The sequence below is a fragment of the Contarinia nasturtii genome, unplaced genomic scaffold (assembly GCF_009176525.2).
Source record: "Contarinia nasturtii isolate CC-2019 unplaced genomic scaffold, AAFC_CNas_1.1 Cnas_scaffold_3116, whole genome shotgun sequence".
NCBI classification, from domain to species: Eukaryota; Metazoa; Arthropoda; class Insecta; order Diptera; family Cecidomyiidae; genus Contarinia; species Contarinia nasturtii.
Genome location: NW_022200428.1, coordinates 404,000 through 418,678, shown reverse-complemented (window position 1 = coordinate 418,678; position 14,679 = coordinate 404,000). Strand labels below are relative to the sequence as shown.

The 14,679-nt window shown below is 36.3% G+C and overlaps 4 protein-coding genes across 8 annotated transcripts; 3 read left to right on the top strand and 1 right to left on the bottom strand.

Moving 5' to 3' along the window:
• Positions 1-111: 111 nt before the first annotated feature.
• Positions 112-1,873, bottom strand: LOC116349760 (zinc finger protein OZF-like). The gene is made up of 2 exons (XM_031781343.1): positions 1,659-1,873; positions 112-1,559 (listed from the first exon to the last, which is right to left on the bottom strand). Exons 1-2 carry the CDS (start codon positions 1,673-1,675, stop codon positions 188-190), a joined length of 1,389 nt encoding a protein of 462 aa, XP_031637203.1. The 5' UTR covers positions 1,676-1,873; the 3' UTR covers positions 112-187.
• Positions 1,874-2,497: 624 nt separating this feature from the next.
• On the top strand, positions 2,498-5,988 carry LOC116349747 (histone-lysine N-methyltransferase eggless-like). Its single transcript, XM_031781326.1, has 7 exons — positions 2,498-2,569; positions 2,786-2,942; positions 3,234-3,695; positions 3,771-4,459; positions 4,561-4,737; positions 4,802-5,419; positions 5,490-5,988. The coding sequence occupies exons 2-7, from the start codon at positions 2,852-2,854 to the stop codon at positions 5,682-5,684; spliced, it is 2,232 nt and encodes a 743-aa protein (XP_031637186.1). The 5' UTR covers positions 2,498-2,569; positions 2,786-2,851; the 3' UTR covers positions 5,685-5,988.
• Positions 5,989-6,575: 587 nt separating this feature from the next.
• LOC116349782 lies at positions 6,576-11,750 on the top strand. Its single transcript, XM_031781375.1, has 6 exons — positions 6,576-6,712; positions 6,986-7,139; positions 7,194-7,669; positions 7,765-7,884; positions 8,184-8,381; positions 9,813-11,750. The coding sequence occupies exons 1-6, from the start codon at positions 6,697-6,699 to the stop codon at positions 11,387-11,389; spliced, it is 2,541 nt and encodes an 846-aa protein (XP_031637235.1). The 5' UTR covers positions 6,576-6,696; the 3' UTR covers positions 11,390-11,750.
• Positions 11,751-12,116: 366 nt separating this feature from the next.
• Positions 12,117-13,851, top strand: LOC116349712. Of its 5 annotated transcripts, none has more exons than XM_031781264.1 (4): positions 12,144-12,238; positions 12,309-12,328; positions 12,491-13,325; positions 13,392-13,851. In XM_031781264.1, the coding sequence occupies exons 3-4, from the start codon at positions 12,530-12,532 to the stop codon at positions 13,664-13,666; spliced, it is 1,071 nt and encodes a 356-aa protein (XP_031637124.1). In that variant the 5' UTR covers positions 12,144-12,238; positions 12,309-12,328; positions 12,491-12,529; the 3' UTR covers positions 13,667-13,851. The 5 variants fall into 5 exon arrangements, with proteins under 5 accessions (XP_031637125.1, XP_031637124.1, XP_031637127.1 ...); XM_031781266.1 differs by having other exon boundaries at positions 12,172-12,247; XM_031781265.1 differs by lacking the exon at positions 12,309-12,328 and having other exon boundaries at positions 12,117-12,238.
• Positions 13,852-14,679: the final 828 nt, after the last annotated feature.

Genomic DNA, 14,679 nt, shown 5'->3' with positions numbered 1-14,679 from the left:
TTATTATTAATTGATTCATTTTTACATTTTCATTAATAGTGTAGAAAATATGAAAAAATATTTGGAAAAATTCAATAAATGTATTGTAATGAAAAAAAAAAAGATCGAAAATTTTGCGAATGAAATTGTTTGTGTGAGTTTGCTGGATTTCAATTGGAATTTATCTCCACGGCTTCGTCAGCTAGTATTACAGTTTCATTTTATGAATACTTTTCATGTGTCTATTGAGACTGGTCTTTTGAGTAAAAGCACGACGGCACAGCTCACAACGAAAGCGTTTTTCACCAGAATGCTTCGCCATATGCCCTTCCAAATACATTCTTTTTGCACCAAAAAATTTCTCACATAAATGACAATGATAACACCGCCGACGACAGCTTCGCTCGTGTGCTTTGCATTTTGTTTGCTTCGTAAAACCTTCATGACAAATCGAACATTTGAATGGTTGCTTCTTGGTATGCAATTTCATGTGGACATCAAGATTGATTTTCTGTTTGAATTGCTTCAAACAATGTTGGCATTTGAATGGTCTGTTACCAGTATGTACGCGCATATGTTGTTCCAAATTCGTCTTCTTCGGTCCAATTAATTTACCACAAATGTAACATTCATAGACATTTCGATTGCATTTTTCTTCATGCAATTTCCGTTCATCCTGTTGTAAGAATCCTCGGCGACACTTTGAACAGCGGAACAATGGTGAAACAGCGTGCAATTTCATATGCTCATTTAAATTTTGCTTTGATGTAAATTGCTTCAAACATTCTTTGCATTCAAATGGTTTATTTCCACTGTGAACACGCATATGAGCAATAAAATTTGTTTTCAGCGATCCATAAGATTGCTTGCAAATATGGCATTCATAACGGAGTGTCTTGCAATTCGTCTGATGCTCATTCTTATCATCTTTGTCATCGAATCCTTCCAAACATCCATCGCAACGGAACAACAACTTTTTAACATGAGCTTTCTTGTGCCATTGGAGAGCTCGCTTGGTTGTGAAACGTTTTGCGCAGTAATCGCATCCGAATGGCTTTTTGTCACTATGTTTAAGCAAATGCCTGTCTAACTTCGACTTGAATTCGGCGCTATATTCGCAGACGTCACATTTATGTTTCTTTGATGCTGTCTTTTTTTGATCGCCACCTTTACCACCTCGATTCTTTACGTTGTTCCCTTCATTGCCAATATCCATCGACATTGGATTGTCTTCAGCTTGTGGTTGTTGTATCAGATTTTGATGACCATCACCTCGATCGTCTGCCGAATCGCCGCTCTTCTTCGAATTTTCTTCTTTCTTTTCATCGGTCTCTGTTTTCACTTCGGTCTTAACTTCGTCATAATTCAACTGTTCAAAATCATATTCGACGGGATATTCGTTGGAATCAAACACACCTCCAACATCGCGCTTATCCATTGCAGGAACGTCAATCAATACGCCAACAGACTGTGGTTCTTCTTTGATGTCCGTCTCTTGTTTGATTTCGGATGGATCAATGATACACTGAGTGCTGCTTTCGCCCATTGTCATTGACACGGTCTTCGACGGGATATTGTGACTGTTTTGTCAAGAAAATAATGAGCATGAAATAATTTTGATTGTCCATATCTCGTTTTTTTGTTCACTACAAAATGTAAAGTCACCAAATATTACTCACCTCCTGTTATTTTCCATTTGTAAATTTTTTTAATCGATTTTCAATGGTTCCGCACGCCTAATATTCTTTTTTAGGGAAAAACTGTTGGAAATATAGCAGATTTTCTTATAAAATCGCTTTGAACTCAAATTGCATCGAATTAGATAGTATGTTATGTCAATGGCTGTGATTTAGTTGCAAAAACGTGTTACTGCCTGTTTGATGTCGACAGCACAAGATACACATACTGAAAGAGACGAAGCGACAGTGAATAAGTCGACACAATAGTATGATCGGTTGGATTCGGACATCGGTCGTGCTTGCAAATGATTACGATTGTGTGAGAACAAATTAGGGTAGCTATAAACAAACCGATGATGCAAAAAAAAAAAACAGAAGGAAAAATTCAGATCAAAGAGTTCTCACTGTTGAATACAACAAAAAACACAACGAAAACTTGAAAACATTATCTCCAGTCTGAAAAAAAGTTCAAAAGCGCTGGACCCGTGAAAGATAAAAAAAATTGGTTACCCTAATGGACTCTGTATTGAGTGTGTTTCGTCGTGTGACTCTATCAATTAAGATTTCCCTCTCTTTTTCGATTCGATACAAAAGTCACTAGCCATTGTTAAACATTTGAATCTCTCTCTCTCTCTCCCTCTCTCCACCTCTCTCTCCTTCTCTCAACATTGCTCTCAACCAATCAATTTTTGATTTTGGTGGATTCGATAAAATTCATCGAAGGATTTTAAGATAATTTTTTAAAAGCCAAAAGTCTGAATTAAATCGAATTGTGTTGCGCCACTTTTAAACTAACTTCATAGTGAACACACACAGTTTTGTCAGAGCAGTTGAGCGCAACACCATTGACGCTTCGAACTTTATGGCAAATAGACGCTCATTCCACGTGCAATACACAAGTGAATCAAAAGGTAAGTAATCGATTTTCGCGATTTTTTAATAGATAAAATTGTAAAAGTGATTGGAATTTTTTAGAATTTTCCAGTTGTCATATGGAATCATTTGGGCTCATTACATTTTGTTGTAGAGGAATCAAAACGTGTCCAAATCGAAAATTGTATAGCTTCTAACCAACTGTCACTTGAACTCACTCAGTTTTTTTTGTTCATTTTTCTGTTCAATGTTAGATTCCAAGCAAGCCGAAAGCTAAAATTGATTTGGTGGCCATTAAATTATTGGTAAATAGCAGCAAAATGTATGATGGTCTGGAACCCATTGAAATTTCCGACGACGATGAGATTTCGATTTACGAAGATGAAGTTTCGATTTTAAACATCAAAACACGTAAGTCTCTTTTTTTCTCTAGTACTGAATGGCATTGCCTTGTATTTAGTTGGCGAATGTAAGATTTTAGTCATCGAAAATATCTCATTAGTCGCTATTTTCATACAGCATGAACCATGAATTATATTCCTAAATCTACCATCCAAGCATGAGATATTTCAATTTTCTGAACAAAAAAACTCACAGTACAATACAATATCAGAGCACGTGTCAGTGACCTGTTGTTCTGTCAAGCTCTAATAAATTCCGATTAAAACCAATTCCCTGTTTTTGTGTCCGTTTGTCAAATAGCTGCTCCGCTAATGGCCGACGAGCGAAAACTATATTGGGCCGACAAAACGCGAAAGAATAATGTGATTGCCTCTTGGAAGCAATGTGAGCTCTTATCGCGTCAAGTCTATGTCAACGAATTCGAGGAGGAGCAAGAAATGTGTTTGATTAACATGTTTGATCGTAAACTAGAGGTACCAAATTACAAATTGGCCATGGCAAAATCGTCACGACAGGACTATCACAATTATAGTCGAGTATTGGCATTTCGTAAACGTGTTGATTTACCGTACATCATCAATGAATTCAATCAAATGGAAGAATTGTATCCCAGTCAAGATAACGAACCATATGCGGGTATGATTGCATCCAGAAGCAATGTAAATGACCACTTTTACATGGTTTTCTTTGACGATGGGCATGTTCAGAAGATCAATTGGAAGGATATTCGATTGGTGCTGGGAAATGACGGCTTGTCACATGGTAAGTACAACTTATTTGTTTGCCGCTTATGAATTCGAATTATGATCACAATCAATTCTACCTTATCCTTCACAGTTCATTCCAATGCAAAGAAATACTTTGAATTTTTCGCATCGCTTTCACGTCGTCACGAAATAGACATGACCAAACTGGACATTGGACATTTTCTATGGGTTGAATGCAATGGTGAATGGATCATTGGCGAAGTCAAAGATAAAGACAAGGAATTACCGTTGATTCAATTTGAATTGACTAATGGCCGTCATGAATGGTTGTACTCTGGATCGCCACGTATCGGACGAGTTTGGAGACATTTTATTAATTTGAAATTGCTTGATGCATCGCTTCAGTTTAATTTCATGCCAGAAGTGGTAGATAACAGCGATAATGACTGCATTCTCATCGAATTACCAATTGTTCAACCTCGAACACGCCAACAAGCCATCGAATCAACAATCATCCCATTGGTTAATTCGTCGAATCTACGATTACGCTCGAACCATCAATGCAATCACAATTGTATCGAACTGGAAGACAAGGCCGATCTGACTGGATGCGGCTTGTTTCAACGTCCTTTGGCCATTGGGTTTGAACGAGTCAAATCAGGGTATGTGGCTCCATGTGGTCAAGTTTTAAAAGATTACAAAGCCATCGAGCAGTATTTGGCAACGACAAAGGCAAAAAAGATACGGATCGACTCATTTTCATTGGACAAAGACTTCGATCCGTCAGCCAACTTTTGCTCAAAAGCAGTTAAAAACCCGGTAAGTGGCAATCAAATTGCTGGGAAGGACTGAAACACTGAGAAGGAGATATATATGACATATGTTAACGATTTTTTCTATCTTTTTTTTACCATCGAAAGGACATATCATTCGGAAAGGAAAAGATACCGATATCAGCAAGCGATAAGCCACTCAATTTGGACGAAAATCTTGACGAAAATTTCAACTACATTACTGATTATCGATTTCCAAATGACTATTTGACGCCCAACATCCGGACGCAATGTTGTGACTGCACAGATAACTGTGCCAACAAGGTAATATTACAAATTCTTCCATTTATTATATGATTTTAATGTCATTTGTTCCTTTGTTTCATAGTTAAAATGCAGTTGCTGGCATTTGACCGTTGAAAAAGCCATCGGACGAAAACCAAACCAGTCAGACTTGAAAGAATATAAAAACTATGGTTACATACGTTCTCGCCTGTGTGATACCGAGCGATTGGAAAATGGAATCGTTGAATGTGGCGAAAATTGTAAATGCTCAAAAGAGGCGTGTGTGAATCGTGTGGTACAACACGGTTTACAATTAAATTTACAGGTTTTCGACACAAAATCCCGAGGCCGTGGCGTACGTACGCTGACCGATATACCAGCAAAAACATTTGTTGTCAGCTACTATGGTGAAGTGATCGATCAAAATGACGCAGAAGGTCGAACATTTACGTATTTTTTTTCGTTGGGCCATCAATCGATTGCGACACCAAACTTGGATGATAGGCCAAGTCATGCAAAGAGACCACGAATCAATACAGACGACCACGATGTCAAACAAGTATTCGTGAATTTCTTTCCAACATATATTACATGGCCGAAAGACACCGACTCCAGTTCGGATGATGAAAGCGATACCGATGACAAAGATAGCGCAAAGAAACATAAAATCGAATATGTTGTCGATAGCAATAACTTTGGCAATGTTAGCCGCTTTTTCAACGTAAGTTTTGACCCCGTTTTTTAGTGACAAAGGTCAATTTTTCAATTAAATGTCATTTTTATTTTTGCAGCATTCATGCGAACCAAATATGTTTGCTCAAGATGTGTTTTTGAATGATTTCAAATTTCCAACGTTGGCGTTTTTTACTAACACAGTTGTCAAAGCCGGCACTGAACTTACGTTCGACTACGCATATAATGAAGACGATAAGTACAAGACGAAATGCTTATGTGGAGCCAGATCGTGTCGCAAACGACTGATTTAATCGCATGATGATTAGCATGAATAAGCACGATTTTGATATGCCATGATTTTACCTTGTTATTACCATTTTTTGAATGTAATTTTAATAGCAAATTTCCATTTTTCAAGTCTACTTTTGTAAAGTAGCAATAATACTGCATGAGAATGCTCATTTTTTTATTCAACAGTTTTATAACTTCATTAAGGATTAAGAATTAATATTGAGTACAATACAAAAAATGATCCATCCAAAAAAAATCAAACATAGCAAATTACCGATGGCAATTGAAAAATATCGCTAAAGCGATACTGAATGTAACGCTGAAAATAGAGGAAAAAGCAATGATATTTCTTCGCAATAAATATTTTAACTAAAATTCTCGTTTTTCTTTCATCAATTTCACAGATAAAAATCTTTTTTAAAGAATCTAGAGCAGGGCATCAAAGTAATGGCCAAAGCTGGTTGGTATAACATCAATTGAAAAGGTCTCCAATAGAACTCCATGTGATCAGTTCTATTTACGATTCCCCACGTTGAGCTAAAGGCCCGGTGTACTTGGGCAATTTGTTGTTTTCTTTAACCCCTTTGAATAAAAACCTAATTAAAAAGGGAAAACCGAGAAGAAAAACTGCGAAACTAAATAATTTTGTCTTTGCTCTGTAATTTTTTGAATTTCGTGCATAAACTTTTATCTTTAATTAGATGGATTGATATCTTTCAATAGAATTCTTCCCAAAACCATAAGTTTCGTTCATGACGACAGTATCATTCAAATAAATCGTAAATGATTTCATTTAAATTAGGCGCTCTTCAAAACAATTGACATCGATTTGACAAAACATTACTTTTTTTCACATCAGTCGCGTCAAATGTCAAGACGCTTTGCTATGGCGCTACAACTGTCAATCATTATACCCATTTTGTGAACTTCGTGTAAAATTGCTTTAAATTGCTGTGCAAATACCGTTTAATTCGTGTGTTATCCATTAGTTTTGTGAATTTAGCTGTAATTGATTTCAATGGCATTGTTTTGATGAGTGTTTTCAAAGGTAAGTCGAGCAAATATGTCGGTGTCCCAACTGTTGGAGAAAATAGCAAAAGAAAAACGGAGAAAATTTCCGGCATTGATTACGTGATCCGTTTTATAAAGTTCTGGTCGTGGTTCATAGAGTAAGAGAGGTGGTAATTAGTCAAGTTAAAACTTGCAACAACAATAAATACAGATACATGAGCCGACCGAGTCATGAAATCCAGTTTGTCGCCCTTAAAATAGTTGTTTCTTGGTTTTTCTAATGTTTGTCGATGTTTTGTCTGATTCACAGTTAAAATGGAAGCATCTAATTGGCACGATGAACTGAACAAATTGGCTGGAGCCATTGAACCACAAACCATTGCATCTTTGCAACGAATCAATAACAATGGCATGCCATTTGATGACCGATTCAAGCAGCAGTTTTTGAATTTCATCAGTGAAAGGTAAAAATGGTATTTTTGCTATCTTCTTTATTTTTGTAATTCTTCACATTTTAGGATGAGTCAAACGTACGATCGTCTTCGAAGCCAACAGTCGGATCAGTGCCAAGAGACAAAACAGATTGAAGATTGTACAGTGCCGGAGACAGTTCATCATCAACCATCGTTGGATTGTACACGTTCCACGATTACAAACGACGTCATTTCATTCACCGTTCAGTTAGATTCGGAACGTCCAGGGGTTCAGAGCACAGAAGTTACGCTGGTACCGTCGACATGTGGAGTACAAACACCGAATACCAGTCAATTGCAGTCCGACGTGAAACCAGTCATCGATTCGAATGAGAACCATCTCATTGAAATATCGCAAGATCAGTGCGATGTCCGAATGCCTGAATTTCTCATGAATTTTGACTCACAAAAGAGTGTAGACACAGCATCACTAAAAAGGAAATGGTCGACTGGTGATGAAAGTCAGCGGAACGATGAAGTAATTAAAAGACTCAAGAAGGACAGTGTCAATAATGTAGTTGGTAAGAATTTGTGCTTAATTTTTCATGGAATGGTGTTTTGCCAAATCAACACCAACAGTCTATACTCTCTGCTTTTGTTTATTCCCATATTTCAGATCATGATCTCATCGTCAGTGAGATGAAAGCTAGCTGTTCACGAAGCATCGATGCAACCATGTGCCAATCGTTGGTGCAAGAAGTACCCAAAGAGGCCAAAAATGGTATCAACACTATTGGTAAGAAATATTTTATTGCATTACATTGCGGCGTCCTGCTAAGGAAACAACAGCGACAAACATTCGCTTTGGTAAAAAAAAATACTTCGCTCTTTTTGATTCAGACATATTTTGATACAATATTTCGTATTTTTTTGCTCTAAAGCGATTTTTTTGTTCATATTGCATTATATTTTCAGTTACTCTAGTATTTGAAATTATTCCACTTCGATTACACAACAATATTTGTGTGACTGAAAAATTGCGACTTCTAGTAAATAATTTTCCAAAAGAACTCATTTTCTTGAATTTTTTCTCAGGTACATTGGAACAGAGCATAAGCAAAAAGGGTGCTGAATCCGATAATGTTGAAAAATTAACAAATTCAATGGAATTGAGTGGATCCAAGGTTAACAATTTCAATGAAATAGTAATCGACTGTGCACAAAGCTCAGGGGCTTCAATAATTCACACAGAGGTTGAACAGTTCAAAGGAAACGATGGTATCACCAGTGATGGTAAGAGAATATTTGAATTAGGACTATTATGTTTGAGCTTACAGTACAGATACTGCCAAAATCAACTAGATTTACGAAATATTACAATATTAGTATTTTTTCTAAAGATTAGTATTTGTACGAAATAGCCTGCGTCATCTGTAAATTTATCCTTAGAAAAAAAATGTTAAACTTTAGAAGTACTTCACAGTTCACACAGTAGGTCGTCTCATGCATAGTTCCAGAGTTTATACCCAGGTCATGAACAGATGGAAAATAACAGTATTTTCCAAAAGTATCCAAAAGTAGAAGATCGTGACCGAATGTCAAAGGCATTTATCTTTTTTTTTTTTTTAGTGTTTATTTTAATCAAAAAACTATTTACAAGAGGTCTTATTATTTAACTAATGTAATTATGTAAGAGGTCTTATTATTTAACTTATACATAATTAGAATTTCGTTTAGTGAGGCTGTTTGAAGCCTCTTATCTAAATGCTGTTGTAGAATTAGTCTCGTCAATAATATAATTAAATTGAATTGTTTTGTATTTTTGGGAAAATATGAAAAACCAATATTGCTATTACCCAAGGAGGTATAAAAGGAGAGAAATTTTCTTTATTGATTTAGATAAATATTGTTACGATTGTGTTTGCCAACATGAAATTCAGTTAATCTGTCTATATTGTCAAAAAGCAAGCCCTCGTCTCATTTATGCTGTAGCTACACGCTGTTATACTATATTTGAATCGGTTAGAATATTCGTGAACTCAAGAAATTTGTTAAAGTAAAAGAGCAACATGTTCATATAAAAAATGCTGCAGTTTTATTTTGACAAATTTCTTCAGGTCACGAATATTTTAGCCTATTCGTATGTTCTCTAAATGTTTCGATAATTCCCCAAAGGCTCTTTATCTCTTTTTTAGACTGTCTATTTACTCAAATACTGAATTGCTTCGGTTGTACATAATTTTCCAAAAATGAACGCAAACTAGAAAACAACCTGTTCCAATTGCGAATATTTTCACTGTATGCACTCTCTGTGTACTATTTCAGTGAGTTTTGGTGTCATTGTACGAGAGAAGAAAAAATCAAGAGGGCATAGACCTAATGGTTTTTGCTTTGTATGACTTTCAAGACAATAATGAATTAATGAAAAAATTTACAGCGGCTATTTAAAAAAAAATATTAAGAAAGAAGAGTGAGAAAAAGTGATAGGGAGAGAGAGAGAGAGGGGGAGAGGGAAGCAAGAGAGACAGAGAAATTTAAAAAGAAAGAGAGAAAAAGGTAGCTAGCGAGAGAGAAAGGTGAGTAAGTTAGAAAGAGTATGAGTGAGAGAGAGTGAGAGAGAGTGAGAGATAAATAATGAGTCCGAGAAAGATTGTAAAAATAAGAAAAGACCATTCCCCCAAACTACTGTAAATTTATTTCAATCAATTTCAACATTACTTTCAGAACTGAATCGCACCACTGTCGAAGAAATGATATTTAGCTGTGCACTATGCCCATACCAAGCCACCGAGTACAAACCCTCTGTCGAAGCATTGTATCCACATTGGTTGTCTGTGCATTCATCGGAGCCGTTCCAATATCACGTGCATATTACGATGCGTTGTATCTACTGTGATCATGCTGCCCCATACCACCAATTGGTCGACCATCACCGTAAACAGCATTCCGGCCACCCCTTCGTCGTGGTCAATCTACACAACAATTTCAAATGTGGCTTATGTACATCGCCAACATTCGAAACAAAATCCGAGCTAATCGCGCACTTCAACAACACTCATGAATCCTATTTACAAGCAAGTCCATTGAATCCAATCATATTGGATGATAAAACACTTCTAAAATTATTGTCGCAAAATGCGAATCGATATCGTTGCCTGAACTGTGATCGCATCTTCGAGTCCCTCGTTGAAATTGCATTCCACCATACAATCGATCATGCGGACACCGAAATATCCATGGAACCGATCATCAAAAGTCTTGAACCGCAAATGATCTGTGATTATTGTCACATGAAAATTGTCGACCGTGAAAAGTACTTAAATCACATCGAAGAACACGAATACCGGTTCGACTGTGGAAAATGCAATTTTAAAACGGGCAAATTGATCGAAGTGGTGATGCATGATAAGCAGCAACATCGTAACAGTTCATTAAACTACCGTTGCTTGGAATTTTGTGAGATGTTGAAGCGACATTTTTCCAACACACGAGTCGTGTTCGAGAATGGGCTGGTTCTATTCAATCACAATTTGATCAATACAAATTATGGTGGCATAAAAATTCTTATCGATATTTTCTGTGAGGATTTGATGAAAATTATCAAACAAAAATATAAAGCCGAACATGAATCCGGCGAATTAAATTCGGTGAACATTACTGTGGAACCGACACCGACCATCGGCACTCCGGCAGTAAATCCAATTCCAAATGTTAAACGGCCAACTATTTCGACGCGATCATTGAATATGAGAGCATTACGTGCACAAAATCGTCTTATTAATAATTTGTGCATTTATGGCATTCCGTATTTTAACAATGAAAATAAAGAGGCCATATTTTTAAGCTTGTGTTGGAAATTACAGGTGAACATATTTCCACGGGACATTGTGAAAATCACGCGGAGCCCAGGTAAAAATGCACCACTCATCGTTGAGCTCAAGAAGTTTTGTATGAAAGAGCGCATTTTACAGAGTGCCTATATGCAACAATTGTGGTCATCGGACTTGATTCATTTACCTTTTGGAGTAGCACCGATACGAGTTTTTATCAACATTCATACAACAAAAGTGTACGGCCATATGGCGAAAATTGCACGGAATGCCATGAAAAATAATACGCTACACACATTTTGGATTACGAAATTTGGATTTTTGGTTAAACGAACCGTGAACAGCAAAGATAAAATCGTGTTGTCAACCGATGAACTGGTTAGTTACATCAATCAACGCAAACAACCGACTATCAATCGCAACAAACCATTTTATCGACCAATTGAATGGGTACCGAAATCAACGATTTAGTGGCGGGAACATCAAAAATAGATAATCTAATTTTATCTCGGTTAAGAAAATAAAGAGGACTGGAGATTAGAGCAGAGATATAGCCGCAACATTTTTACTTGCATAAAAAAAATACCAAGGGAGATTCAACTAAAAATTTAAAGATAAAATTGTTTGTTTTTTTTCAGTCTCAAAAAGAAGAAAACCCGTTATCTCAACTCGAAACAAATTGTGATAAATCTAAACACATTTTTTAATCATGTAATAAATATTTAATCATTCAAGCCTTGAACTACAAGGCATTTATGCTTATAAGCATATATTTGTGAAAATATCTTCAATTATGAAATACAATAAAAACCACAAATCTATTGAAAATATCGAGAGGAGAGTATGTTTTTATTCAGACATTACTCAGCCATAAGCGCTGAATAACATACTCTCTTCTCGATATATTTAATAAAAATGATTCAAGCAATCATCCAGAAATTCAATTTTTCAATAAGTCACTTTTTTCAATGGTAGACGATGGTAGATTTGCTGTTTGAATCGACTACTATGATATAATTGCATTTCTTTTACAGGCACATATATGAAAAAAGATGAAAAAATGGTATTGCTGGTGGTGCAGCACTGATGTTAATAAATTAGCTTGAAAAAAAAGAAGTAAAAAAAATGTCAAACAAGAAGGCAAATGTACCGTCTTGAGTGTAGATTACTCTCGAATGTCAAATGATTGACACACATACACCAAATGACAACCGCATTTTATTAGACAAACACGAATACATACTAACGCATTTACTGTCAATCAATTTTTTCTGCGCGTCATACTTGCTGCTGTTCCAGGTCGTGTATATCAAGCAATAGGTGAAAAAAGTAAAAAAAAATCAATCTGCTATTTATTTTTCAATCAACTCTAATTGTTTCATTCCCGCAGGCAATATATTGAATTAACTGGTCAGTTGAGCTGACAGTACGTTAGCCAGCTAAATGGGCTAAAACAATAGACGTTATTGTTTTAATGATGAATCACTTTTCTTGTTTTAATAGAAGTGATTGTTCATTATAACAATAACTTCTATTGTTTGAGTCCCGTTTCTTAATTTTGTGAATTTTCAGGCGGACTTAAATACCGGAACCAAGAATCAGTGTGTGGTTATGTCGAATAGTCAGACTTACAATCAAAACATGGATCCATCCAAAATATGGATACGAAATACGGGACCGGGCAGTATGCGAAAGTATCCCCCAAGACATCACTATAATCGAAACCATCGAAAACCAATCGAACCGACCCAATCAATGCAAAATACCATAACTGTTCGACCGGCGACAGAAAAAGTGTGTAATACAGCCGAATTAAATCCGCACCGCTCATCACAAGACGAAATAAGTGATTCGGTCATTTTTCAAAAACCAAAAAATCCAAAGGGTCCAGCGAGCGATAAGCGTGCATCAAATATGTTAACATTGGGCGAAACAAATAAATCAGTGGGTACCCAACAATCGAACCAATTCATAAAAAATCGCAATACAGAAGAATGGTCGTCGAGTATGTTTGCAATAGATAACAAGAGTCGGTCAAATGTATTTCAAAAGCGCGATGACACCGAGAAAAATTTAGTAATTGACATCAGTGATACAACACTCTATGAATCGTGTCGAGACGACAGTGTGGGTAATTATACCAAATTTGAGATAAGCGGAATAAAACCACTGGAAATCACGCCAACAGTTCAATTGGATGAAACGGTGGACAAGACTCTGGTCGGACCAATTGAAACATCCACAACTTTCACACTCCCCGAGCTATCACCCGTGCTATCAGACATCTCCGATGATGATGCAATTGCCGAAAGCACCGTCATCGAACATAATTCGACAGAAGGGCATAACACTTGTGTACGCATTGAAAAAGCAGCAAGTGATCTATGGAATTTGAACATTGGAAACAGTAAGTATTGAATTTCATACACACAAAAAAAATGCGCCAAAAAAGTACAAAAATTCAAATTTTCAGAAGCAAAGAAAACGCATGAAATAGATACCGATCTAACGCTGGTACCAACATACTTGCAATTCACGGCGGAGAAAATTAAGAAAACACCACGATTACATACAAAGCCAAACATAATGCCATTGGCCAAAGAAATGCTGCCGTCAACATCGACCGATGAATTCATTCAGGTGGTGTACATGCGTGAAACGACCGTTAATCGACTCATCAAAAGTGGATACATTAGCTTTGTGCAAGGAAAACTACATTATATCGAACAAGACACCGATGACATCTAAATTTGTGACCAGAGTCACATTTGGAGGATACGTATAAGGACACAGACAAAGGAGTTCAGTTACTTCGATACAAATTGACCATAGACAGTTGTAAACATAGATTTTTTCATGTATAAGTTTATAACGAGAGAAATACACCATTAAAGTATAGAGAAATTGCTTCCCACTCTGTCACACAATCGGTACCAATTAGTTTGTCATTGGAGTGTTGGAAAACTCCGCCCAAAACCATGTCTAAATTGATCGATGGAACTTGCGCAAAGGTGAGACGGAATGTAAGAGGAAAGTATGAGAGAAAAAGTTCCATTTTTTACGTGGAAAAGCGTTACGTGCATGACGTACGATAGATGGCGCTAGTAGGGTGGTGTTCGAAACGGAGCTCACAACGAACAATATTTGACTTCGTACTCACATTCAATTTTGGGAATTTAAATTGATTTTTTTTTTTTTTTAAAGAGGGACATTCGCAGTTTTAGAAGAAAATCATGAATTTCAGTTCAATCAGAAAAATTATTACAATAAAAGTCATCAAAATTCTATAGAACATATCAAATTCCTTGGTACTAAACACAGACCAATCGACGCAGTACATGGAAGGAATTTCCAATGAGATTTGCATTAAATTTCGTAAAATGGAGAAATTTCCTTTGATTTTCGACATTTTTTTCCCATTTAATAGGTTCTTTCAATTTTTTGAAAGCATTTTTTTATTTTCTTCCAATTTTATGAAAGCTAAAAATTAAAACCGAAAATTCCACAACACCCGTATCAATTTTAGTACACACCAAGCGGTTCAATTCAACGGATACATTTCAAAAGTTTGCAAAACGTCGCTATAGATATGTCTCTTTCCCACACTCAATTGTCTTCCCATCGAATCATGCAAAGTACTCAAAACATGGTGGTGTGTTTGTCTTTGTCGCGCACCATAAGCGAGACGGGTCTGTGTGTATGTGTTGTGTTATTCATAGTATGCCGTTGTTGTCTCAATGAATGTGTGTGTTATTCTGTCT